At 39.3% G+C, this 27320-nt stretch overlaps 2 protein-coding genes across 3 annotated transcripts in view; one reads left to right on the top strand and one right to left on the bottom strand.

The window, feature by feature from the left end:
* Window positions 1-29: 29 nt before the first annotated feature.
* Window positions 30-12111, bottom strand: LOC309639157 (uncharacterized protein). Its single transcript, XM_082416086.1, has 3 exons — window positions 11442-12111; window positions 10755-10987; window positions 30-3014 (listed from the first exon to the last, which is right to left on the bottom strand). The coding sequence occupies exons 2-3, from the start codon at window positions 10852-10854 to the stop codon at window positions 1003-1005; spliced, it is 2112 nt and encodes a 703-aa protein (XP_082272212.1). The 5' UTR covers window positions 10855-10987; window positions 11442-12111; the 3' UTR covers window positions 30-1002.
* Window positions 12112-12137: 26 nt separating this feature from the next.
* The window catches only part of ZSCAN30 (zinc finger and SCAN domain containing 30), a 30261-nt gene continuing 15078 nt past the window's right edge, over window positions 12138-27320 (top strand). The window contains exons 1-2 of one of the 2 annotated variants that reach the window (XM_082416125.1): window positions 12138-14186; window positions 19881-20112. The gene's annotated coding sequence lies outside the window, so the exon portion shown is untranslated. Of the gene's footprint in view, window positions 20113-27320 lie in introns of both variants that reach the window. The other variant, XM_082416126.1, reaches the window with a different exon arrangement.

The raw sequence follows: 27320 nt of genomic DNA on the forward strand, positions 1-27320 counted from the left end.
TCAACAAACAAAACAAAGTCTGATGAATGTTGCCATTAAAAAAAAGATCAATAGGTCTTTTTATTTTTAGACAGAATATGCAATATAGTCATGTGGGTGTTACTTTAGCTAACATTTTTGTTCCATCTATAGATGACAGGATAAACATAGTAGTAGAGAAATATTCACACTTTAACATATGGAATTATTTTTTAAAAAATTGTTTCACATATTTAGAAACTGTAATTAAATGGTAGTGTTGAAGAAGTAATTTCAAACCACTAAAGTTTATGGATGGGCTACATTATTAAGAGCAAAATAAATTCATGTTTGCTGTGAACACCACAGGAACTTGAAAACTCATGCTCACTAGGAAGACCAAAACTTGGCCCCCTCCCAAAAAAAAAGGATATTTCAGAAAATGGGGCACTAGAGTTATGCAGTTAGTAAGTTTAATACCAGCATAGCATAGCATGTTCACACAGAGGGAATTTAATAACTAATGTTTGCATAAGGTAGGATTCTCCAGCTGTCAGGAGGTAAGTGGTATGCGGATTATCAGAGTGAATGCCAATTAAGATATGGGAAGGGTTTAAGTTTTCCCTACATTCTCTAAAATAACTTCTCTGATATGCAATAGGTGAGCTGGGCTCACTAAAGGTTTGAGATTATAACACTAATACATTTCCTTCTGAGTTCTGATTGCACACAACACCACACTGATTTTTACAATATCTGATAAGGTTCTGCATTAATATGGTTAGACATTTCTTATAATGATAAAACTTTCCTCTTGTGTAGTGTTTGAATAAAAGACTAGAGCTTTTCTTACATTACAGCAGATAGAAATTTTTTTCCATTGTTTCTGACATTCAGTAAAAATTTTTTCACATTGAAGGTTTTCCAACAACTCACAGGATTCATCCTCAGAAATTTTCTTTAGTAATGTCTGAGCTCTGAGTTAAACTTTCATTATAAAAATTGAATTAATATGCTTTCTCTCTAGTGTGTGTGTGTCTTTTTTTAATGTAGCACAAAAGTTGAGCATTGATTAAAACCTTTTTGATAATCATCCATAGCATTCATAAGATTTTTTTCTGGCAGAGTGTCTCTGGTACTGAATAAAGTTGGTGTATACACTAAAGGTTTTCCCATATTCAACACATTTAGAGTGTCTTCCCCAGAATGGACTTTCTCATGATTAATAAGATCAGAGAGTTGGCTAAAACTTCTGCTACACTGAACACACCTGTGGGGTTTCTCTCCAATGTGGATTCTCTGGTGTTCAGTAAGATCAGTGCATGTGCTAAAGGCTTTCCCAGACACATCACATTTATATGGATTTTCATTAGTGTGGATTCTTTGATGGTTAGTGAGATCAGAGCGCCGATTAAAGCTTTTGCCACACTGATCACATGGATATGGTTTCTCCCCAGTGTGGATCCTCTGATGTAGGACAAGAGCTGAGCACTGACTGAAAGCCTTCCCACATTCATTACATTTATATGGTTTTTCCCCAGTGTGGATCCTCTGGTGCTTGATAAGGTCGGAGTTCTGACTGAAACTTTTGCTGCACTGTGTGCACAGATATGGTTTTTCTCCAGTGTGAATTCTCTGATGAAGAATAAGGTCAGAACTCTGACTGAAGGCTTTCTCACAACAATCACAATGATAGGGTTTTTCCCCAGAGTGTACTCTCTGATGTTTAGTGAGGTCTGAGCTTTGACTAAAACTTTTATTGCACTGATTACATGCATACGGTTTCTCTCCAGTGTGTATTCTCTGATGTTTCACAAGGTCTGAACGACGACTAAAACTTTTAGTACAATCGTTACATGGATAGGGTTTCTCTCCAGTGTGGATTCTCTGATGCAGAATAAGGTTTGAGCTTTGACTAAAGGTTTTCCCACACTCATCACATTCATAGGGTTTCTCGCCTGTATGAATTCTATGATGTTTAATAAGGTCTGATCTTCGACTAAACATTTTACTGCACTGGTTACATGGGTAAGGCTTCTCTCCAGTGTGAATTCGTTGATGATTAACAAGATCTGAAAGTCTACTGAAGGTTTTGCTACACTGATTACATGGATAGGGTTTCTCTCCAGTGTGAATTCTCTGATGCAGAATAAGGACTGAGCTCTGATTAAAAGCTTTCCCACATTCATTACATTTATAGGGTTTCTCTCCAGTGTGGATCCTTCGATGTTTAATAAGGTCTGAGTTCTGACTGAAACTTTTGCTACACTGATTACATGGATATGGTTTCTCTCCAGTGTGGATTCTCTGATGTAGAATAAGATCGGAGCTCTGACTGAAGGCTTTTCCACACACATCACATTTATATGGTTTCTCACCAGTGTGGATTCTTTGATGTTTTATAACATCAGAACTCTGACTAAAATGTTTGTTACACTGGTTACATGTATAAGGCTTCTCTCCAGTATGTATTCTTTGATGTTTAACTAGGTCTGAGCGCTGACTAAAACTTTTACTACAATGACTGCACTGATAGGGTTTTTCTCCTGTATGTATTCTCTGATGTATAATAAGATCAGAGCTCTGACTGAAGGCTTTCCCACATTCATCACATTTGTAAGGTTTTTCACCAGTGTGGACTCTTTGATGTTTAATAAGGTCTGAGCTCCGACGGAAACTTTTAATACACCAATTACAAGGATAGGGTTTCTCCCCAGTATGAATTCTCTGATGCAGAACCAGGGCTGAGCTCACATTAAAGGCCTTTCCACACTTATCACATTCATAGGGTTTCTCCCAATGGGTTCTTCGATGCCTAATAAGGCCTGTACTACAAGCAAAGTTTTGCCCACATTCATCACAGTTATGTTGTCTTCTTTTGAAGAGGTTCTGATCCTTTTCATTGAATTTATCCCCAAATCCACAGAATTCTCTGCATTCAGGATCCTGGAGAACATCATCTCTGGGGTTACCAGACTCTTCAGTCAATGGTTCAATTTTTGCTGTAATTTCCTCCTCAGAAGCCAGCTCTCCAACCTTGGCCTTAGTCTCACCATCTAGAACAATAAAATATAAATGGAATGTGTTCTCCATACTGTAAGAAAGTTTCAGGTGAAATAGATTAGTATTTTCCTATGAAAATACTAAAAATTATCTTCTGAGAGGGAAATTAAGAAGAATCAACAAGTAATGGATAATCGTTTATTGAAGTGGCTTATCAGATATATTCTGTATATGTCTGTCACAGGAGATCTGGGAATACTGAAACCTAATTACAGTGATAAGGAAAGTTTGACTATATTAGAGCTAATACATAAACAACTTACTGACGTATATAAAGTAGTCAGTATGAATGAATACGTGGGTGAAGGAGTGGGGGAGGAGGTGAAAGGGAGGGAGAGGAGGAAGAGGCAGTGGCAGCCAGGCTGTCACTGTGAGTGTATACCATCCAGGCTGGTCACATCTTGTCATTAGGGGAAAGAAAGAAGCATCAAGCCCAGGAATGGTTAGAAAAGAAGCCTGCATTTTCAAAAATAGGTCTACATAGTCCTCCACCTCTTTTGCCCTGATTATTAGAAGGAAGTGGCCTAGAAAACATGATCCTTTTGGGAACAGCCATATTCAGTGACCAAACTTCCTTACTAAGGTATGTGGAACAGAAAAAAGGTTAGGGAGGTAGGATCAGAAATCTCTTTTGAGTTGATTTTGAGGAGATTATTCCTCTGCTCAACAATACCAGAGGGCTGTAATGGTAGAGAACATGGGAGCTCCATTGAAATTCTTGAGACTATCATTCCATTATTAAGTGGTGTTTACTATAAAAGGCACACCATTCTCAGACTGCAAATGATCTAGAGAGCTGAAAACATGACAAAGATTAATTTCAAGGGCTAAAGTCCAAAATCCCAAGCCTCCAAGTGGAGGCTTATCCTCTTTGCCAAAGGCAAAGGGTACTGGAAAAAGTAAAGTATTGCGGTAAATCTAAATGTGTATATACTGAATGATATAAGCAATATGAATGTCTCATGGATTTTATAATATATATGTAGAGTTAAAATACATGGCAAAAATAGCACAAGAGGAGGGAGGTAAATAGAACTAAAATATTACAAGGTCTTTGGGTTATCCTAGAAATAGTAAATTAAGATAAACTGTAATAAATCAAATGTGTATGTTGTAACTTCTAAGGCAGCATTTTTCAACTAGGGTTCCACAAGAAAATAAAAAGAAAATAATTTGCCTATTTTCTTAATTCTCCCAAAGATGGTAGATACCAAGTAAATCAATAGATGTACAGGAGAAACATTAATATGTAAGTTACAGTGGATGCCTTAGAGCATTTTGGCTTAATTCTCTCACAGAATCACATTTGAGAAAGGCTGCTATTAGGTGACAATTAAATAACAATAAAAGGGTGTATAAACAGTAAGCTAATAGAGAAAAAAACGGAAAAACAAAAAACTTGGTAACATAATTAAATTAGGCACAAAGGGAGAAAAAAGAAAAACAAGAAAGAAACAAAATATGGGAAAATAACAAAAAATAAGATGGTACATTTAAATCCAAACATCAACTATGTTACATGTAAATTAACTACTTCAATAAAAAGCAAAGAAAGACCAACAGCTAACATCATACTTAATGGTTAAGCATTAAATGCTTTTCTCCTAGGAACAAAGGAGGAAAACAAGGATGCCCTCTCTTACTAATTGTATTCAATATTGTACAACTTCTATTCAATATTCATAGACAATGCAATATGACATGAAAAATAAATGAGACATACAAGAAGTCAAACTGCCTTATAGACTATGCAGTCACGTATACAGAAAATCCGAAAGTGTCTTTAAAAAGTTATTAGAATTTGTAAATGGTTTTATTAGTGCAATACACAAAGCCTGATTGTATTTCTGTATACTAGCAATGAACAATTAGAACCTAAAATTAAAAACAATTTTTTTCAACTGCACCAAAAAAATGAAATACTTAGAAACAAATTCAACAAAATATGTGCAATATCTGCATAATGAAAACTATAAAATGTTGCTGAGAGAAATTAAAGATCTAATAAATAGAAATATATGCCATCATTTACATATAGGAAGATTTAGTATTGTTAAAGTGATGAAATTCTCCCCAAATTGATCTATGGATTCAGTGCAACCCCAATCAAAATCTCAGCAGGCCTTTTCGTAGAAACTGACAAACCAATTCTAAACTTTGTGTAGAAAGGCAGAGAAGGGTCTAAACAATTTTGAAAAAGAAGAACAAAATAAGCGAGCTTATATTCCCTGAGTTCAAGCTTTACTACAAAGCTACAGTAATCAAGGCAGTGAGATACTGGCATAGGACAGACATATCCATTAATGGAATAGAACAGAGTCTATAAATAGATCCAAACATGTATGTACAACTGACCTTCAACAAAGTTGCCCATATAATCCAATGGTGAAAGGGTAGTCTCTTTTCAAAAAAAGTGTTACAACTGGATATCATAATAACAAAAATTAACTGACTCTTTCCTTATGCTATACACAAAAATTAACTAGAAATGTAATATAAACCTAAATATAAAAGCTAAAACTATAAGACTTCTAGAAGAAAGCAAAGCATAGATGACTAAAATTAATGCACAGAACTGAGTAAATAAATTTGTGTTGTTTAAGCCACCCAGTCTGTGGTTTTGTTATAGCCCTAGCAGGCAAATACAGCATGTTTTTGAACTTTATACATTTATGGAATCATACCATACGTATTCTGTGACTTGTTTTTTTTACTCAACATTATGTTTGGAAGATTCATCCACAGTCATGTGTGTAGCTGTAGTCCATTCATGTTCACTATTATAGTGTGACATATACCACAAGTGATTTATCCATTCTTCTTCAATGCATAAGAACATTTTGCTATTTCAAACAATGCTGATATGAATATGCTGGTACGTCTATCTTGATACACATATCCAAATGTTTCTCTAGGTTATATAAATTTAGGATCAGAACTGTTAGGTCTTCAACTATACTTTTCCAAAATGGTTAAGCCACTTCACACTTCCATCATGTGTATATAGTTCACATTGCTCTATTTTCTAACCAACATCAAGTCTATTCTCTTTTTAACCCAATGCAATCAGGCTTTTATCTCTGTAACTCCATCAAACCTGCACTTATTAAAGTCCCTAATATGCTCTATCTTGACAAATCCAGTGGTCAATTTTCAATCTTATTCTTGATTTTTTTGACATAGTTGACTACTCTCTTAAATCATTTGCTTTCTTCCTGCTAACTTACCTTTCTCCTGCTCTCCATACAACAGTCAGAGTGATCTTTACATGTTATCCTGTGTAAAGAGTTCCAATGGTTTCCCATTTCACTGGGAATAAATTCTAAGTCCTTACCGTGACTTAGAAGTTTCCATATGATCTGGTTCCTTTCTTTCTCTCTACCCTCATTTCATTCTAAACCACCCCTATCACCTGTCTACCCCAGGCTTACTCTGTTCCTGCTATATCTATGGGCCTCTGACTTTTGCTATTCCTTCCACCTGGAAGACTCTTCTCTCAGATGGTTACATGGCTTATTCTTTCACTTCGGTTATCTCTCTAACCAACTGTTACCACCTCAGAAAGGCACAATGCTTGGTGGGCCCTGCATTTTTGAGGCAACAGATACCATAGTAAATGTGCTGAAATGACCAATTTGAGTAACTTGCAAGGTTGCTACTTTTTTTTTTTTTTTTTAAGGTTGCTACTTTTGAGTGAGGCTTAGAGTAAAAAAACGTTCTGCAGTAGGACCATGTTGCAATGCAAGCTGTCCTGTCACATGACCCTTATTAACCAAGATAATCAATGGTATTGGAAGTGTCTGCAGCAGTCATGGTTGCTGTATGAAGCCTCTTGCAAGCCTCTATAAGAGAACCACAGTGGAGTAAGGTCATACTGTCTTCTGCCAACAATTTTCTAAGTGAAAAGCAGATCCTGGCTTGCTTTTGGGCACTAATAGAAACTTAATGCTTGACCACAGGGCACCAAATAACTATTGCAAACTGACCACTATGTATTAGTTGTTATTTGACCCATCAATTCATAAAATTGAACATACAAGCCAGTATTCCATTATAAAAGCATATCTGGAAGACAAGTATATTCCATGTGCGAGTGACTCAGATTCCCATAGGACTTGTTCCTACTGCTCCACTACCTCTCCCCCTCAACCTATATTCATGGCCCTATGGGAATTCCCTATTACCAGTTAACAGAGGAGGAAAATGTACAGAACTGGTTTGTAGATGGGCCTGCCCAGTGTGTGGGCACCAGCTGAAAGTGAGTACCTTTCACTTACACCCCCACTCAGGGGTGGCCTTAAACATGCTGGTAAAGGCAAATCCTTCCAGTGGGCAGAATTTCAGGTATACACCTGGTTGTCTACTTTCCATGGAAGGCAATATAGCCTAAGATACACGTATATACTGATCCATGGATAGTGACTAATGGGTTACTTGATTAGTCAGGTACCTGGAAAGAACAAGATTGGAAGACAAGAAATGAGAATTCTGGAGGAAAGGTATGAGGATGAACCAAAGAATGAATATGTTTGTGGCCCATGTGAATCCTCACCAAAGGGCATCCACTGTGGAGAAGCCTCCCAATCAGAAGGATGGACACGGTGATCCATATGATGAATGTCAATCAGCCTTTTTACCAGTGTTTGCCCAATGGACTCATGTACAAAGAGGTCATGGCAGCAGGGATGGAGGCTATATATGGGCTCAACAATATGGACCTCCACTTATCAAGGTTGATATGCCTATAATCATTGCTATGTGCCCAAGTAGCCAACTGCTAAGGCCCTAATAAGGTACCATTCCCTAGAGAGGAACCAGCTAGCCACTTGGGGACAGATTCATTACATCTGACCCCTTTTATTATGGAAAGGGCAGCGACTTCAAAGGACTAAGTACATAGTCTAGATACAAATTTGCATTGACTTAAGAGAATGCCGTATTTATTATCATGGTATTCTCTATAATATTACCTCCAAAGGAGTCATTTTACAGGGAAGGAAGTTAAGCAATGAGCTCATACACATATAATTCATGGGTCTTACCGCATGTCCCATCATCCAGAAGTAAGTGGATTGTGATAATGGTGGAATGATTAAATGTAGGCTCAGTTACAGGACAAGCTAGACAACGACACCTTGATAAGTTTGGGGTGCTGTCATACAGGATGCAATATATGCATTAAGCTAAAGGGCGATAAACAGTGTTGTCTTCCCCATGGCCATAATACATGGGTATAGGAACGAAGGGTGGTAGAGAAAGTAATAATATCTCTTCTTACTATATACCTTATAATCCACTTATATTATTTTTGCTTCCTATCCCTATAATCTTGGGCTTGGTGGGTTCAGGGTTCCGATTCTCAAAGGAAAAATACCTCTACCATGGGACAAAGTCATAATTTTGTTAAATTTGAAGTTGAGACTGCTTCCTGCTTCAGCATTTTGGGCTCCTCAAACTGCCAAACCAGCAGGCGGAGATGGGGTCACTCTACTGGCCAGAATGACTGATACCAATCACCAGTGGGGAAATGGTTGCCGCCACTGGAACTCAGAGGACTCAGTGGGGGTGCCTCGTAGTTCTCTCATGTCTAATAGGCCCAGTCAATGGTTCACGGAAGTAACCTGAAAGAGGCAGGATCACCAAGCACTCAGGTCATCTAGAAAAGGTTTATTTTATTTGACTAGATAAAGAACTCTGTGCCACTGAGATTCTGGCAGAAGGTAAGGGCAATACGGAGTGGGTGATGGAAGAGGATAGTTATGACTATCAGCTTAGGCTTTGTGTACGCTGTTCTCCATCCCTTGTTGATTCTGTAATCCTTCCCATCCTCTTTATGAAACTTTGAATTACACAATTTGAATGAGCCATCTGTTTCCTGCCAGAATCCTGACTGATACATCCTCTATAACCATTATCACTATCTGATACTATACTGTATATTTATATATTTCCTGTTTCCCCTACTAGAATGTAAAGTCTTTGAGGGCAAAGGCTTCTCTGATTAGTTCACTGCTACAACCCCAGAACTTAGAACAGTGGCTGGCACAAAGTAAACCCTCAGTAACTAATAATATTATATTAATGGTTAATAATCATTAATAAGCTATGATCTTATGAACTAATAAACATTTATCAACAATAAATATTTGTTGAACAGTTAATTAAATGATTTGAAGGATACATTAATGTATTGATGTATTAATGTATCCAGTGACTATCTCTAAATGGTGGAGTTGTAGGTTATTAAAATTTCTATTTTGTGCCTTTCTATATTTTATAAATGCACTTTAATATAATTATATTGCTTTATCATAAAAAAATGTTATTTTATACACACTCTTAAGAGACACAAACACATATAGTATGTATGTCAATTTATGTTAAACAACAAGGAGGAGGCAGTGATTCTCAGTGATTCTCAGGAAAGAACAGAGCTAGATGCCTTAGAATAGACTCTTAAGGAAAAACAAATTCTAAATATAGGAGAGAGAAACTAAATAAAATAAAATAAAAGATACTCAAAAACTAAAGACAGGCAAAAGATTTAGAGTAAAAGAAAAGGACAACAGAAGGTTAATTTCATAGGCAAAACAGCAGTAATGGGAAGACCAAAATCAAAAAGCAGCAAAATATGATGCGGAAATGAGAGCCTGCAGAACATCTGAACAAAGTCAGCACCAAGATTATCTTACTAAAAACTACAGTGACTACCATTCGTAAAGAATTTACTACCAGCCAGGTATGTGCTCAGAGCCGTATATATGGAATCTTATCTAGTGCTTGTGGTATCTGTTATAGTAGTAATGGACCCCAATGATCCTATCTCCTAATATCTATATCCTTGTGTAGTTTTCTCCCACAACGACTCTGGAATTGGTCATGTGACTTGCTTTGGTCAATGAGATAATAACAAATGACAAATGGAATGCAAACATAGGTTAGAAAAGTGCTTATGCATCCCTCTCTCTGATTTTAAAAACTAGCTGCCCTGTGAAAAAGTCTAGGCTAGCCTGCCAGAGATATGTGACCCAAGCTATAGCCAGCACCAACAGCTGGACATGTTATGACTGATACCAACATAGACCCTGGCTCTAGTTGAGCATGAGTGATTCCAGAACAAAACTGCCCAGCTGAACCCAGCCCAAGCCGATGACCTACAGAACCATAAGAAAATAACATGGTTGAAAAATGTCTTAGTGTTTTAGGTCACTAAGTTTTGGGGTCCTTTATTAAGGAGTAATAGATAGACACAACCCTCAAAATAACTTCCAAGGTATGAGTTATTATACACCTATAAAGTGAGGAAACAGGATTATTTTTTAAAAATGTAAGTAACTTACTGAAGCTAGTAAATGACAAAGCTAGTATTTGAATCCAGGTGTCAGACTCCAAAACTTTTAACTATGCCCCAACAGTACATGAGAAGGATGACTTGAAAAGATTTTAAAGGGCAAATACCAAACACTGGCAGATTGGTAATAAGGTGATTATAATGGGAAAAATGGATGACACTGGGGACTTAAGGAGAGGAAGGAAAACCAAGAGAATTTGATTGCCAGAATGTACAATAAAGCCATGGGCTTGGAGCACAAGAGAAATGGTACTGCCTAATACAGTGGGGGGTAGGCAATGAGGAATACCAACAGCACTTGAAGACACTAACATAGCAAGGTAACACGGCGCCACCCCCCAACCCACCCAAACCACTAAGAAAGATACACACTGCTTCTCACCTGACAGAAGGTAGTGTTCTTGAGCTTCATAATTGAATTGGATCTCCATGGACTGCCACTGGACACTTGACACCTCAGGGAGCAACTGGAGATTTACCATCTCCTCACTAAGCTTTTCTTGTCGACGTAGGAGTCTGAGACCTGCAGGCAACTGGGCACCACTGGACTTGGAAGGGAATCATTGTGGAGACTGGAGATATAATTTCTGAGACTAGACCACCCAGAAACATCCTCTAGATATAAAAGAAGTTAAAGACAAAACAAAATCTCATTTAACTTTCAAGTGCTTTTCTTTCAAATTTACTACGCTTCTTTCCCTATCATTCAGGAGTCAGGCATCACCCCTCTTGGACATACATTCTCCATTCCAAATCTAGAGATCTTCAAAGATAATCTGGGGGTTTATGCTATCAAAACCAGGATATAACTGTAAAGATAAGGCAGGGGAGGGAATTTCAGAATTTTGCCCTAGCGGTTAGCTCTACGTTATTCGCTGCCCCTCCTACACCGCAATGACAGTACTGATACATTATCATGATCTGTCTCTCTCTCCTTCCGTTCTTCTCACACTCACACATTCGTCCGCTGATTCGTGTGAATGCATCCAAGCTCTGGATTCCACCCGCCCCCAAAGTTTCTGGTGTTCATTCAGCTGAACCCAAGGCTAGTCAAGGGCTGACCGCGTACCAAAAGCACACCAGGCCGAGAACCGAGCAGCTCGCAATGCCCAGGAGCCGCGCCTGGGGGCCACGTCGGCAGCCTCGACTCCCCACGGACTCAAGAAACAGCATACGGTTCCCCGGTGGCGCTGCAAGGCCGCTGGGGAGGGCAGATCACCTGAGTTCCTCCGCCTTCCGTGAGCCGACATCACCCATACCTCGATGTATTCTCCAGGTTACCGTCAAGCCTCACAAGATGTAAACCGGCCATCACCGCCGACCGCTCTAGGAATCTGGGAGGATTGCTCAGCTCTATGGCGCGTGGCCTCGCACGTGCGCACGCGCGGGGCGGGGGGGCGGCGAGGTGAGGTGGGGGCAGGGAGTTGCCGAGATTTAACCCCTGAACAGCTGCGGATCTGGCCCCAGCGGAGCCGTAGAGAGGGGCCTGGCTGGCCCTGTGTGCCAATTCCTTTTTTTTTTTTTTTTTTTTTAATATATATGTGTGTGTATATTCATACACACACATAACTTTATCACTTCGGATTTTTAAAAATTACTTTATTTTTTTTTGGCTGCGTTGGGTCTTGGTTGCTGCGCGCGGGCTTTGTCGCGGGAGAGGCGGGGCTACTCTTCCTTGCGGTGCGCAGGCTTCTCATTGCGGTGGCTTCTCTTGCTGCGGAGCACGGGCTCTAGGCATGAGGGCTTCAGTAGTTGTGGCTCTCATTGCGGTGGCTTCTCTTGCTGCGGAGCACGGGCTCTAGGCATGCGGGCTTCAGTAGTTGTGGCTCGCGGGCTCAGTAGTTGTGGTTCGCGGGCTCTAGAGCACAGGCTCAGTAGTTGTGGTGCACGGGCTTAGTTGCTCCGCTACATGTGGGATCTTCCCAGACCACGGATCGAACCCGTGTCCCACTGCATTGGCAGGCGGATTCTTAACCACCGCGCCACCAGGGAAGTCCCCCTATCTGCCAATTCTTGACGTGAATGTCAGAAAACATCTTTCTAGAAAGCTCCCTGGGGCAGGGTAGGTTTTCTGACTACGTAATGAGTTCTTCCTTAATTATCTCTTTTTTTTAATCCGTTCCCCCACCCACCCAACCCCAAACCTGTCAATCAGATTCGCTGGTGTGCTTCCATTCTAACTTTCTTCCTGTCCTCTCTGGTTTTCCCCCCAGCACAGTGGCATGCCTCTATTAAGATACTGATTGCTGGGCCCCACGCCAGTTTAGAATCAGTAAGTCTGTCATGGGAGCCCAGGTTCTCAGGCGATCCTGATGCTGCTGGTCCTGGGACCACACTTTGAGAACCACTGCCTTAAAAATAAATAATGCTCAGGAATTAATCCCTAAATTGCTGCGAAGCTGGATTTTCACCTACTTTGCTATCAAGAGAGGCCATGGGATCTCCTAAAATGTGTGCTTGCCAATACAATCCTCACTGTGGCTAAAGGATCAGGGTAAGAAGGACCTGAAAGGGGGTGGGGGAGGGCATCAGGGTAGGAAAGGATATTGCTGTTTCCTTGGAAATATCTTGGGAAATAAGGGCGGGGGCAGGGGGGGAGATATAGAAATAAGAAATAATAGAAGTATTGAGACTGGTGAGACATGTGACTTGGGTTAAGATGTCGGAGGAAAAGGTATAGGTTTGAGAAAATGGTGGCTGGCTGAAGTAATGATTGAGGTAGAGGAAGAGGGTTTTCTGTTCCAGCCTAAGACCCTGTTCTGATTTATGAAATGTTAGGGATGTGTGAATGAGACCCTGATAAAATGTAAGGAACTTGTTTGGGTCCAGCCCTCCCAAGTAGCGAGTACAGATGCTTTTTAAAAAATAGCTTTACTGAGGTATAACAGGCATACAATAATCAGCAAATATTTAAATTATACAATTTGGTAAATTTTGTCATATGTATACAACTGTGAAACCATCACCACAATGAAAATTGTGACCACATCCCCAAAAGTTTCCTCCTTCCCTTGATAATCCCTCCCTTTCCTACCACAGCCCCCAACCACTGTTCTGCTTTCTGTTACTATAGATTAATTAGCATTTTCTAGAGAGTTATTTAAATGGAATCAAACAGAATGCACTCTGTATTGCACTCAAACTTCTTTCTGAGCATTATTATTTTGTGATTTATCTATCTTGCTGTGTGTATCAATAGTCCACTCCTTCTCCCTTTTGTTTCTGAATAATATTCCATTGGATGTACACACCACAATTTGTTTATCCATTCACCAGTTGATGGGCATTTGGTTTATTTATAGCTTTTTCGCTATTACGAATAAAGGTGCTATGAACATTCATGTACAAGCCTTTATATGGACATATGCTTTTTTCTCTTTCCTGGTTAAGTGTATGTTTAACATTTTAAGAAACTGCTACACTGCTTTTCAGAGTGGCTGAATCATTGTGCATTCCCACCAACAGTGTATGAGAATGCCATAGTTGACATACTTGTAATAGGTTTCCAGTAAAAGAGAATGGGAAAGTCAACCAAAGGTTAATTCTCACGTACAAATGTAAGGGTTTTGTTAATCTTTTACCCAGAAGTGATGAAGTGAACATAAATTTTCTGGGTGTTTAACCAAGAAAACCAAACTGTTCTTTCAGATTATGCTAGATTTGTTGCTTTGTGGAGTCTTACCAGAGATGTTACATTCTGTGAGTGAGTCTGAGAAGCCAGCTTGGAGTTCAACAGTTCGATGGATTGGCCAAAACAAACCTAGACCCAACAGTGGTCCACTCCAGCTGACACTGAAGAGGTTCATCTCATAAGGTAAAAGACATTCAGAGGTTTCCAGAGAGATCAGGGGTGGTAATACAGGCATGAAAATGATATCAGAGCCTCAAGAATGAAACTGATATGTTACCCCCCCCCAATATTCTACCTGATTTCTATTTCCTATTCCATTTCCTCTTGGGAGAAACTAGGCCAAACTAACATATATCTGATTTAGGCATGGTTTGTAGAGTAGTGGTTCTTAATCTTTGAGATAATATAATTCCTTTGAGAATATGATGAAAACTATGGACCTCTTCCTCAGAAAGTTGAACATGAAGACCTACATGAGAACTTTTGCTTACCATGTATTACATTGCATTGGAAATTAATTTTCTTCAGTACTTAGACTATATAAGCAATCTTCACAAAGAATGAGCTTAATCTCTAGGTTTAGGTAAAAAAGGGACATAAATCCAAATTGTGGAGCCAAATTAAAAAAAATTAACTTTCCTTTTGATCAAGTACATATTAATGAGTAGGCTGCTGCTGTTTGTTTTGAATAAGACACCTGAATTACAACAATACAACACCTTTGAAATGTTAATGTGCATGTCGAACTGACTTTGACTTTTCAAAAACAGAACAAGTGCTGAAAACTCAGATTCAGAAGGGGAAATAATGGCCAATATAATCAGAGTTCCTTAGGTTCACTTTGCAGAGATGGGTAGGCTTGTATCCGAAACACTAGAATTCTCCAAGACCTTTAGTGTTGAATTCAGATCAAATAATTTCTTTTGTCTTCAATCAAATGAGGTCATTGGCAAAAATTTGAAGTCTTCAACTTCAAAACCAAGTCACAGTGGTTTAAACAACTCTTAGTTTTTACTTACCACACTGTTGTGTTGAATTGTGTCCTCCCCCCCCAAAAGATATGTTCAACTCCTAACCTCTGGTACCTGCGAATGTGACTTTGTTTGAAAATAGGGTCTTTGCAGATGTAATCAAGTAAAGATGAGGTCATACTGGTTTAAGGTGGGCCCTAATCCAATGACTGGTATCCATATACGAAGAGATGAATTCAGACACAGAGGGGACTCACAGAGAGAGGAGGATGCTATGTGACTGTGGAGGCAGAGACTGAAGTGATGCATCCATCAGGGAAAGAATGCCAAGGACGGCAGCAACCACCTGAAGTTAGGAGACAGGCATGGAACCAGTCCTTCCCCAGAACCTTCAGAGGAGTATGGCCCTTGCCAGCACCTTTGATTTTGGATTTCTAACCTCCAGACTGTGACAGAATCAATTTTTGTTGTATTAAACCACTCTGTTTGTGGTACCAGAAATGGGGTGCTGCTTTAACAAATACCTAAAAATGTAGATGTGGCTTTAGAATTGGGTAATGGCTAGAACTTAGAAGAGTTTTGAGGCTCATGATACAAAAAGTCTAGGTTGCCTTGAAGAGATTGTTGGTAGAAATATGGACATTAAAGGTGACTTTGGCAGGGTCTCAGAAGGAAGTGAAAAGGACAGTAGAGGAATCCTCTGTCATCTTAGAGAATACATATATTGTCATGAACAGAATTTTGCTAGAAATAATGAGCATTAAAAAAAATACTTCTATATAGACTGAAGTCACAAAGAGAAAAACAAATATCGTATATTACTGCATATACGTGGAATCTAGAAAAATAGTATAGATGACCTTATTTGCAAAGCAGAACCAGAGACACAGACGTAGAGAACAAATGTATGGATACCAAGGGGGAAGGGGGGATGGGAGGAACTGGGAGATTGGGATTGACACATATACATTACTGATACTATGTATAAAATAGACAACTAATGGGAACATACTGTATAGCACAGGGAACTCTACTTAATGCACTGTGGTGACCTAAATGGGAGGGAAATGCAAAAGGGAGGGGATATCTGTGTATGTATGGCTGATTCATTTTGCTGTGCAGTAGAAGCTATTACAACATTGTGAAGCAACTATACTCCAATAAAAATTAAAAAAAACAAAAAACAAAAAAAAACAACTTCTGGTGGGGGGAATTCCCTGGCAATCTAGTAGTTAGAACTCCGCACTTTCACAGCCGGGGCCCAGGTTCAGTCCCTGGTCTGGGAACTAAGATCCCACAAGCCACGTGGTGTGGCCAAAAAAGGTCTTAGGCAGAAATGAAGAAAACATTACTGGAAACTGGAGAAAGGTGATAGATGTTAGAAAGTAGCAGAAACTTGGCTGAATCATATTCTGCTGTTGGACAGAAAACAGAACTTGTGACGACCTTGGGTAATTAACTGAGGATATTTCCAAGCAAAATGTGTAAAGTGTGGCTTGATGTTTTTTCCTTGCTGATTATAGTAAAATGTGAGAGGAAGAGATAAATTGAGGAAGGAACTGTTAAGCAAAAAGGAATCAGTACTTGATGATTTGGAAAATCCTCAGCCTACACAAATAGCATGCTCTGGAGACAAGGCCATGAGTGTAGCTGGACAACCTTTTGGTGAAGAGGTTAGATGTGTGATTCATGGATCCAATCAACCATCTCAACAGAAACCAGGAATAGAAATGGGGTTATCCATAGGAAGGATCTGTGGAGGACCCTTGTATCCAATTGTGTGCATCCCCTTGATATCCACAGAAGACCAACATGGCTCTTGAGAATGTTATAGCACCAGAAACAACACTGCCATCTTGGACCGAATTTTTTTTTTTTTTGGCTGTGCTGCAGGGCATGCAGGATTCTAGCTCCCTGACCAGGGATTGAACCCACGCCTGCTGCAGTGGAAGCGCAGGGTCTTAAGCACTGGACAACCAGGGAAATTCCTGACAGAGACAGGACAAAATAAAGGAAAGCTGTCAGACTTTTGGGATTCTACATCCAGGAAATGGAGTACCCAGAGGGTGGGTCCACTACTGAGGGCTGAGACACCAAGGCCACCTCAGCTGAGAGTGGCTCAGGGGCCAATGGGACCTATGTGGCCCAGAGACTGGGGTTGATAGTGTTTCCGCTGACCCAGAGGGCATATCAAGCCACAGAGTAATTTGGGAACTCTAAAATATTTAGAAATTAAACAACCCATATCTAAATAACCTGTGGTTCAAAGAAGAAATCACAAGGGAAGTTAGAAAATGTTTTACGCTGAATGAAAATGAAATGCAACATATAAAATTTTATAGGGTGCAGCTACAGCAGTGCTTAAAGGAAATTTTTTAGCTTTGAAATGCCTATATTAGAAAAGAAAATCTCTTATCAGTAACCTAAGTTTCCACCTTAAGAAACTTAAAAATGAAGAGCAAACTTAACAACAACCAAAAAAAGCAGAAGGAAGGAAGTAATAATGATTTGAGTAGTAATTAATGAAATAAAAAGCAGAAAAACAATTTTAAAAAATCAAACCAAAATTTGGTTCTCTGAAAATACCAACAAAAATTGACAAGCCTTTACTAGACTGACCAAAGAAAAAAGAGAGATTAACAAAAGCAGAAAAGAGGGGACATCACTACCAACCCTATAGAGATTTAAAGGGATTATTATAAACAACATTATGCCAACACATTACACAACATAAGTGAAATGGGCAAATTACTAGAAATATACAAATTACTAAAACTGACTGGAAAAGAAATAGAAACTGTGAATAAATATATGAAAAGTAAAGAAATTGAGTTAGTGATAAAAATTTTTCTAACAAAGTAAAGCACAAAAGCACAGGCTCAAATGACTTCACTAGTGAATTCTATCAAACAGTTTAAGAATAATACCAATCCTTCACAATCTCTCCCAGAAAATAAATGGGGCCAGTAATTACTCTGATACCAAAGCCAGACAAACATATCACAGGAAAAGAAAACTACAGACCAATACCTCTAACAATATGGACACAAATATTCTCAATCAAATAATAGTAAATTAAATTCCTTAATATATTAAAAAATTATACACCATAATCAAGTGGAATTTATCTTAGTAATACAAGGTTGGTTTAATATTCAAAAATAAATTAATGTACTTAGAGACTTAAATACTTCACTCTCAATAATGTTCACCAGTAATAAAATGTTTGAGTGTTGGCATAATCACACAATATAATATTATTAGAAGTGAAAATGTACAGTGTACCTCTACAAAACAATATGAACAAATTTCACAAGCAATGTTGAAGTCTGACTTAAGAGAGTGCATATTGAGTTCCATTTATACAAAATACAAAAATAGGCAAGGCCAACCTATCGTATTCAAGGTTCAGTGTAGTCTATCTTTCAGGAATAGAGGAGGGTAGTGGCTTGAGGAGAGCACAAGGGGGTTTTCTGAGGACTGATAATATTCTGTTTCTTTATCTGAGTGCTAGTAACATGAGTGTGTTCAGTTTGTGATAATTCAACAAACGGTACATGCACATATTTACTGGTAAAATCAGCATTACTAACTGATACTACTTGGCTGGTCTGCATTCAAAGCATGACAACATAGACCAAATGCACCATTTTTTATAATAATGCTTCATCTTGTTTTCTGAGACCTATCCAGTCTTATTCTCTCCCTGTCAGCTATTCCTCTTTTCTTTTATCTTGAATTTTTCTCCCCACTCACACTTTACCTTTTTTCTACAAATATAATTAGGTCTCTACCCTCCTCAGAAAAGAAATAAACACCTTTCAATCCTGTTGCCTAGACCAACCAGTGTCCTCTCTTTTTCCTTCCTGCATTATCACATTTCTTAAAAGGAATTATTATCTATTCTCAGGGCCTTACCATACACTTCTTAACCCCTGGCAAGGACATTCCTCAGGTAACATCTCTCTCTGACCCTTCTTCTGCCCTTCGCCTTAATTCCAGCATCACCTTAGTTCTCATCATCTCCAGCTCTCTGGCACAACTCCTAGTCACCTGTTCCCTCTCCTGAGATGCTCTCCTGCCTTTTATGATGTTTGAACCAGCTGGGCCCAACTTCTCTGAGAAGCTCCTCTTCTTTACCAACTCTTCCTCTTCCCATCCCCAGGTACTAGTATTTCATAATTCCCTGTTTATTTTCCATAAGATCTCCCTTGGTAACGTCATTCCCTTCCCCATCTTCAATCATATTTTCAGATACTAGCAAATCTTGCTAAGTTCACATTTCTAACCGCCTGTCCTCTTTCTCTCATCTCTTTTGCCCTTTAATCCTCTCTACAAAGTACTGTCAGATACTGCCCCGAAGTACAGTTCTGGCCATCTCACATATAAATGGCCTGCACCGTTCCTAAATCCGTTCCTAATTCCTTAGCCTGGCATTTGAAACTCTCCAAACTTGACCCCAACCCATCCCTTAGCCTAGGTTCCGGCCAACCAAGATGCTGGGCTAACTCCCCAGCGTGCCCGGTACGTCCCACCGCTGGGCTCTCGCTCCTGCCGCTCCCTACCTGGGAAACCTGCGCTCCTCCAAATCTCCATTTTACTCGGTCGGCAAGGCTCAGCTTGAGTAGCGCATTCCAGGGGAAATTACAGACCTTCTTCGGCTCGGCCCCAGTCCCCACGACCTTGCAGTCGACGGGAGGGTTGATCTCCGCCTTGTCCCCTCGCCATGCCAGGGTAGAGGCTCTTCCCCTACAGTCATCCCCGTAACTTCTAGAACTGTCATTGCAGACAGTCAACGTGTTTGTGGTGTGTCAATGTGATCTGGTCCTCTTCCCCAAATTTACAGATGATGGGTTCTATTTTTATCTCCTTGATGCTAACCTCTATCTCTTTTTTCCTCCTTCAGTCGCCTGTCAACCGTTTTTGACCTGGGGCTCTCCCCACCAGGTCCCACCCAGAGACGCGCTCCTTCTCGCGTACCCCGCACCGGTCCTCCGAACCCTGCCGCGCGCCCGCCACAGAGCTGCAGTCCTCCGGGCGGCCTAGAGGGGCGCGCCGCCCCCCACTTCCGGCTCGCGCGGCCAGAGGCCGTTCTGCTCCCCGCCTGGGGTCGGTCCCCGCAGCCCGCGGAGCGAAGGGTGAGTGTGGTGGTCCGGCAGCACGGGCCTGGGTGTTTCCCAAACCGCCCTTGTCCGGCCTCGGCCTTCCTCGGCCCCGGGCAGAGCCTGCGGCTGCACCAGGTGGCCGCCCCTCGATGCTACAGTCCGCCCGCCCATCTGTCCATCAGCCCATCAGTCCGTCCGTCCATCTTTCATGCATTTGTCCGTTTGCCGGTTCATCCACCCGCCCTTGCGTCGACTGACTCCACAAGCACTTACGGGGCGCCTCCTGTGTGCCAGGCCGCTAGCAGAGGAGTCGGAGGGGCGCTGATGGAATATCTCCTCCCACTTCACGCGCCCAGAAATCGCTTTTGAGTCCGCTCTCAGCCGTCCTTATTGACTTCCCAGTCTAGGTTAGATTTTTTACCAGACACTTTCAGAGCACTTTCTGCTCTCTCTTTTGTAGTTCTTATCACGATTAAATCAGGTAATTCCGTGCGATTTTTGTTTGACATTTGCTTCTCCTTACTATTTTTAAGTTCTCTAATGCAAGGGCACTGTCTTGTTTATAACTCTTTGCTCAGTGCCTGGCACAGTGCCTGCACAAAGTAGGCACTCAATAAATATTGTTAGAGAAATGTGCGAAAACCACAGGTTGTCCTTAAAAGTGCTCTTGGTTTGGTGGGGGAAGGCAGATGTGAAAGGGCAGTTCAGCAGAACACACATCCAAGAGTATGGACTCTGGAGTCAGACCATATGGTTTCAAAACAGTCCAGACTACGTCACTTACTAGCCATGTGACCTGAGACAAATTACGTAACTTCTCTGTTTCTCTTCTGTAAAACTGTAGAGCACAGAGTGCTATGAAGGTGAAATGAATGAAGACACTTAAAACAGGTAGACAGCACTTGAGTATAATAAAAGCTCAATTAGTGTTTAAGTAAGCAGACAGTGCAGATACATTATACTGCAGTAAGCAGGATTGTCCAAAGGTGCCGTGGAGGTTCTTGGGTTGCTTGGACTAAGAGCTAACTGGAACCAGGATCTTATCTCCCAGAGGTGCTTCCAGCGCCCCCCCCCCCCCACCAACTGGGTTCCCTAGACAACTCCATAAACAACTGACACTTAAATCCACACTTCTGGTCCAAAGCACTCAACTTATGCCACACATTGGATTGGCTGTATACCACACATTGGATTGGGTGATGGTAATACAGTGGTGAGCAAAAATGTTGATGTAGCTTACAATCTAATCATGGAGAAGATGTGTATTACCCCAATAGTCCTACTGAAGTATATATACTGACAAAATGAGAGAGGTGCTCTGAGGGAAAGGAATGCAATTCTCTTTCATGGTGTCTCTCATGACTCCTTGACTGGCCCAGGGTTCTCAAGCCTGCCTACACATCAGAATCACTTGCGGAATGTTTTACAGATCTAAAACCCCACCCACAAGTTTCTGGCTCAGGCTGGGATGCGGCCCAGGTATCTGTAAAGTGAGGTGACTTCAGTCAAAGAAAGCCTCACCTTGGCTAAAGGATTTTGTTTTGTTTTGTTTGTCTTTTTTAATTTTTATTTTATACCGGAGTATAGTTGATTAACAATGTTTTGTTAATTTCAGGTGTACAGCAAAGTGATTCAGTTATACATATACCTGTATCTATTCTTTGTTTTGTCTATCAGATTTTTTTTTCACACACACACACTGTATTTTATTTTTACAAGAGATAAATAAACTGACACCAAGCATTGTAAATGGATGACCACAACAAAAGCAACAATGATTGCAATTACCAAACATGAAACACACTCATATTGTGTCATAATATTGACATTCAGTCCAGTAATCCTCCACTGTAACAGCTCCTTTACTTTGCAGTGAAAATTGATTTGTATATTTTTTGCCTCTGAGTCCTTGTGGGATTTTTATTTTTATTCAAACAGAAAGTCACAAAAATTATAATCATCCTCATCAGTTCACTCAGTCCCAAGTAATTATTTTTTTTTCATCTTGATCTTTTGTTAGCACTTTTATGAATTCATCAGTTTTCCATTACAGTTCTGAAAATGCTTATTCATTCAGTTCAGCAGTATAGTCAGTTACCAGAAACCTGTACTTGTCAGTCTTTTCCATGAATTCCTTGAAGATGAAACCCTTTTATAGGAACATTTTTGCAAAAGCATCAGAGTACACCCAGAACTGTCTGTAAATGACAAAAGACTTAAAAATGACCATGGTTAAAGATTTGATGAAAGTTCATAATAATGCAATTGACAAGGAAATTTAGTTATTTCTGAGATATAAATTTTAAAGTAATAACTAGAATTATGAATTATAACATTATACCAGAACATATAAGATTTTTAGAAATTTCATGTAATGTCTGAAACATTTATATTAACATATTTCCATACAAATAACCCAAAGAAAGTTTAGCATTAGTTGTTTCTTTTGTTTGTTTGTACTGCAGGTTCTTATCAGTCATCAATTTTATACACATCAGTGTATACATGTCAATCCCAATCGCCCAATTCAGCACACCACCATCCCCATCCCACTGTGGTTTTCCCCCCTTGGTGTCCATACGTGTGTTCTCTACATCTGTGTCTCAACTTCTGCCCTGCAAACCGGTTCATCTGTACCATTTTTCTAGGTTCCACATACATGCGTTAATACACAATATTTGTTTTTCTCTTTCTGACTTACTTCACTCTGTATAACAGTCTCTAGATCCATCCACGTCTCAACAAAAGACTCAATTTCGTTCCTTTTTATGGCTGAGTAATATTCCATTGTATATATGTATCACAACTTCTTTATCCGTTCGTCTGTCGATGGGCATTTAGGTTGCTTCCATGACCTGGCTATTGTAAATAGTGCTGCAAGGAACATTGCGGTGCATGTGTCTTTTTGAATTATGGTTTTCTCTGGGTATATGCCCAGTAGTGGAATTGCTGGATCATATGGTAATTCAATTTTTAGTTTTTAAAGGAACCTCCATACTGTTCTCCATAGTGGCTGTATCAATTTACATTCCCACCAACAGTGCAAGAGGGTTCCCTTTTCTCCACACCCTCTCCAGCATTTCTTGTTTGTACATTTTCTGATGATGCCCATTCTAACTGGTGTGCGGTGATACCTCATTGTAGTTTTGATTTGCATTTCTCTAATAATTAGTGATGTTGAGCAGCTTTTCATGTGCTTCTTGGTCATCTGTATGTCTTCTTTGGAGAAATGTCTACTTAGGTCTTCTGCCCATTTTTGGATTGGGTTGTTTGTTTCTTTAACATTGAGCTGCATGAGCTGTTTATATATTTTGGAGATTAATCCTTTGTCTGTTGATTCGTTTGCAAATATTTTCTCCCATTCTGAGGGGTGTCTTTTCGTCTTGTTTATGGTTTCCTTTGCTGTGCAAAAGCTTTGAAGTTTCATTAGGTCCCATTTGTTTATTTTTGTTTTTATTTCCATTACTCTAGGAGGTGGATCAAAAAAGATCTTGCTGTAATTTATGTCAAAGAGTGTTCTTCCTATGTTTTCCTCTAAGAGTTTTATAGTGTCCAGTCTTACATTTAGATCTCTAATCCATTTTGAGTTTATTTTTGTGTATGGTGTTAGGGAGTGTTCTAATTTCATTCTTTTACATGTAGCTGTCCAGTTTTCCAAGCACCACTTATTGAAGAGACTGTCTTTTCTCCATTGTATATCCTTGCCTCCTTTGCCATAGATTAGTTGACCATAGATGCGTGGGTTTATCTCTGGGCTTTCTATCTTGTTCCATTGATCTACATTTCTGTTTTTGTGCCAGTACCATATTGTCTTGATTACTGTAGCTTTGTAGTATAGTCTGAAGTCAGGGAGTCTGATTCCTCCAGCTCCGTTTTTTTCCCGCAAGACTGCTTTGGCTATTCGGGGTCTTTTGTGTCTCCATACAAATCTGAAGATTATTTGTTCTAGTTATAGAAAAAATGCCATTGGTAATTTGATAGGGATTGCATTGAATCTGTAGATTGCTTTGGGTAGTATAGTCATTTTCACAATATTGATTCTTCCAATCCAAGAACATGGTATATCTCTCCATCTGTTGGTATCATCTTTAATTTCTTTCATCAGTGTCTTATAGTTTTCTGCATACAGGTCTTTTGTCACCCTAGGTAGGTTTATTCCTAGGTATTTTATTCTTTTTGTTGCAATGGTAAGTGGGAGTGTTTCCTTAATTTCTCTTTCAGATTTTGCATCATTAGTGTATAGGAATGCAAGAGATTTCTGTGCAATAATTATGTATCCTTCAACTTTACCAAATTCATTGATTAGCTCTAGTAGTTTTCTGGTGGCATCTTTAGGATTCTCTATGTATAGTATCATGTCATCTGCAAACAGTGACAGTTTTACTTCTTCTTTTCCACTTTGTATTCCTTTTATTTCTTTTTCTTCTCTGATTGCCATGGCTAGGACTTCCAAAACTTTGTTGAATAATAGTGGTGAGAGTGGACATCCTTGTCTCATTCCTGATCTTAGAGGAAATGGTTTCAGTTTTTCACCATTGAGAATGATGTTTGCTGTGGGTTTGTCGTATATGGCCTTTATTATGTTGAGGTAGGTTCCCTCTATGCCCACTTTCTGGAGAGTTTTTATCATAAATGGATGTTGAATTTTGTCAAAAGCTTTTTCTGCATCTATTGAGATCATCATATGGTTTTTATTCTTCAATTTGTTAATATGGTGTATCACATTGATTGATTTGCATATACTGAAGAATCTTTGCATCCCTGTGATAAATCCCACTTGATCACGGTGTATGATCCTTGTAATGTGTTATTGGATTCTGTTTGCTAGTGTTTTGAGGATTTTTGCGTCTATATTCATCCGTGATATTGGTCTGTAATTTTCTTTTTTTGTAGTATCTTTGTCTGGTTTTGCTATCAGGGTGATGGTGGCCTCATAGAATGAGCTTGGGAGTGTTCCTTCCTCTGCAATGTTTTGGAAGAGTTTGAGAAGGATGGGTGTTAGCTCTTCTCTAAATGTTTGATAGAATTCACCTGTGAAGCCATCTGGTCCTGGACTTCTGTTTGTTGGAAGATTTTTAATCACAGTTTCAATTTCATTACTTGTGATTGGTCTGTTCATATTTTCTATTTCTTCCTGGTTCAGTCTTGGAAGGTTATACCTTTCTAAGGATTTGTCCATTTCTTCCAGGTTGTCCATTTTATTGGCATAACGTTGCTTGTAGTAGTCTCTTAGGATGCTTGGTATTTCTGTGGTGTCTGTTGTAACTTCTCCTTTTTCATTTCTAATTTTATTGATTTGAGTCCTCTCCCTCTTTTTCTTGATGAGTCTGGCTAATGGTTTATCCATTTTGTTTATCTTCTCAAAGAACCAGCTTTTAGTTTTATTGATGTTTGCTATTGTTTTCTTTGTTTTATTTCATTTATTTCTGCTCTGATCTTTATGAATTCTTTCCTTCTGATAACTTTGGGTTTTGTTTGTTCTTCTTTCTGTAGTTCCTTTAAGTGTAAGGTTAGATTGTTTATTTGAGATTTTTCTTGTTTCTTGAGGTAGGCTTGTATAGCTATAAACTTCCCTCTTAGAACTACTTTTGCTGCATCCCATACGTTTTGGATCGTCGTGTTTTCATTGTCATTTGTCTCTAGGTATTTTTTGATTTCCCCTTTGATTTCTTCAGTGATCTCTTGGTTATTTAGTAACGTATTGTTTAGCCTCCATGTGTTTGTGTTTTTTATGTTTTTTTCCCTGCAATTCATTTCTAATCTCATAGCATTGTTGTCAGAAAAGATGCTTGATATGATTTCAGTTTTCTTAAGTTTAGTGACGCTTGATTTGTGACCCAAGATGTGATCTATCCTGGAGAATGTTCCATGCGCACTTGAGAGAAAGTGTAATCTGCTGTTTTTGGATGGAAAGTCCTATAAATATCAATTAAATCTATCTGGTCTATTGTGTCATTTAAAGTTTTTGTTTCCTTATTTATTTTCGTTTTGGATGATCTGTCCATTGGTGTAAGTGAGGTATTAAAGTCTCCCACTATTATTGTGTTACTGTCGGTTTCCTCTTTTATAGCTGTTAGCCTTGCCTTATGTATTGAGGTGCTCCTATGTTGGGTGCATATATATTTATAATTGTTATACCTTCTTCTTGGATTGACCCCTTGATCATTATGTAGTGTCCTTCCTTGTCTCTTGTAACATTCTTTATTTTAAAGTCTATTTTATCTGATATGAGTATAGTTACTCCAGCTTTCTTTTGATTTCCATTTGCATGGAATATCTTTTTCCATCCCCTCACTTTCAGTCTGTATGTGTCCCTAGGTCTGAAGTGAGTCTCTTGTAGACAGCACATATATGGGTCTTGTTTTTGTATCCATTCAGCAAGCCTGTGTCTTTTGGTTGGAGCATTTAACCCATTTGTGTTTAAGGTAATTATCGATATGTATGTTCCTATGACCATTTTCTTAATTGTTTTGGGTTTGTTTTTGTAGGTCCTTTTCTTCTCTTGTGTTTCCCACTTAGAGAAGTTCCTTTAGCATTTGTTGTAGAGCTGGTTTGGTGGTGCTGAATTCCCTTAGCTTTTGCTTGTCTGTAAAGCTTTTGATTTCTCCATCGAATCTGAATGAGATCCTTGCCGGGTAAAGTAATCTTGGTTGTAGTTTCTTCCCTTTCATCACTTTATGTATATCATGCCACTCCCTTCTGGCTTGTAGAGTTTCTGCTGAGAAATCAGCTGTTAACCTTATGGAAGTTCCCTTGTATGTTATTTGTCGTTTTTCCCTTGCTGCTTTCAATAATTTTTCTTTGTCTTTAATTTTTGCCAATTTGATTACTATGTGTCTCGGCATGTTTCTCCTTGGGTTTATCCTGTATGGGACTCACTGCACTTCCTGGACTTGGGTGGCTATTTCCTTTCCCATGTTAGGGAAGTTTTCGACTATAATCTCTTCAATTATTTTCTCGGGTCCTTTCTCTCTCTCTTCTCCTTCTGGAACCCCTATAATGCGAATGTTGTTGCGTTTAATATTGCCCCAGAGGTCTCTTAGGCTGTCTTCATTTCTTTTCATTCTTTTCTCTTTAGTCTGTTCCACAGCAGTGAATTCCACCATTCTATCTTCCAGGTCACTTATACGTTCTTCTGCCTCAGTTATTCTGCTATTGATTCCTTCTAGTGTAGTTTTCATTTCAGTGATTGTATTGTTCATCTCTGTTTGTTTGTTCTTTAATTTGTCTAGGTCTTTGTT

This window comes from Balaenoptera physalus, assembly GCF_965194825.1.
Source record: "Balaenoptera physalus genome assembly, chromosome: 12".
Lineage (NCBI taxonomy): Eukaryota > Metazoa > Chordata > Mammalia > Artiodactyla > Balaenopteridae > Balaenoptera > Balaenoptera physalus.

Excerpts from the sequence above, each read along its gene's own strand:
- LOC309639157 (XM_082416086.1), bottom strand. The coding sequence starts at position 10,854 with ATGGTAAATCTCCAGTTGCTCCCTGAGGTGTCAAGTGTCCAGTGGCAG. Across the intron at positions 3,015-10,754 it reads AGAACACTACCTTCTGTCAG|ATGGTGAGACTAAGGCCAAG; the intron begins GTGAGAAGCAGT and ends TTATTGTTCTAG.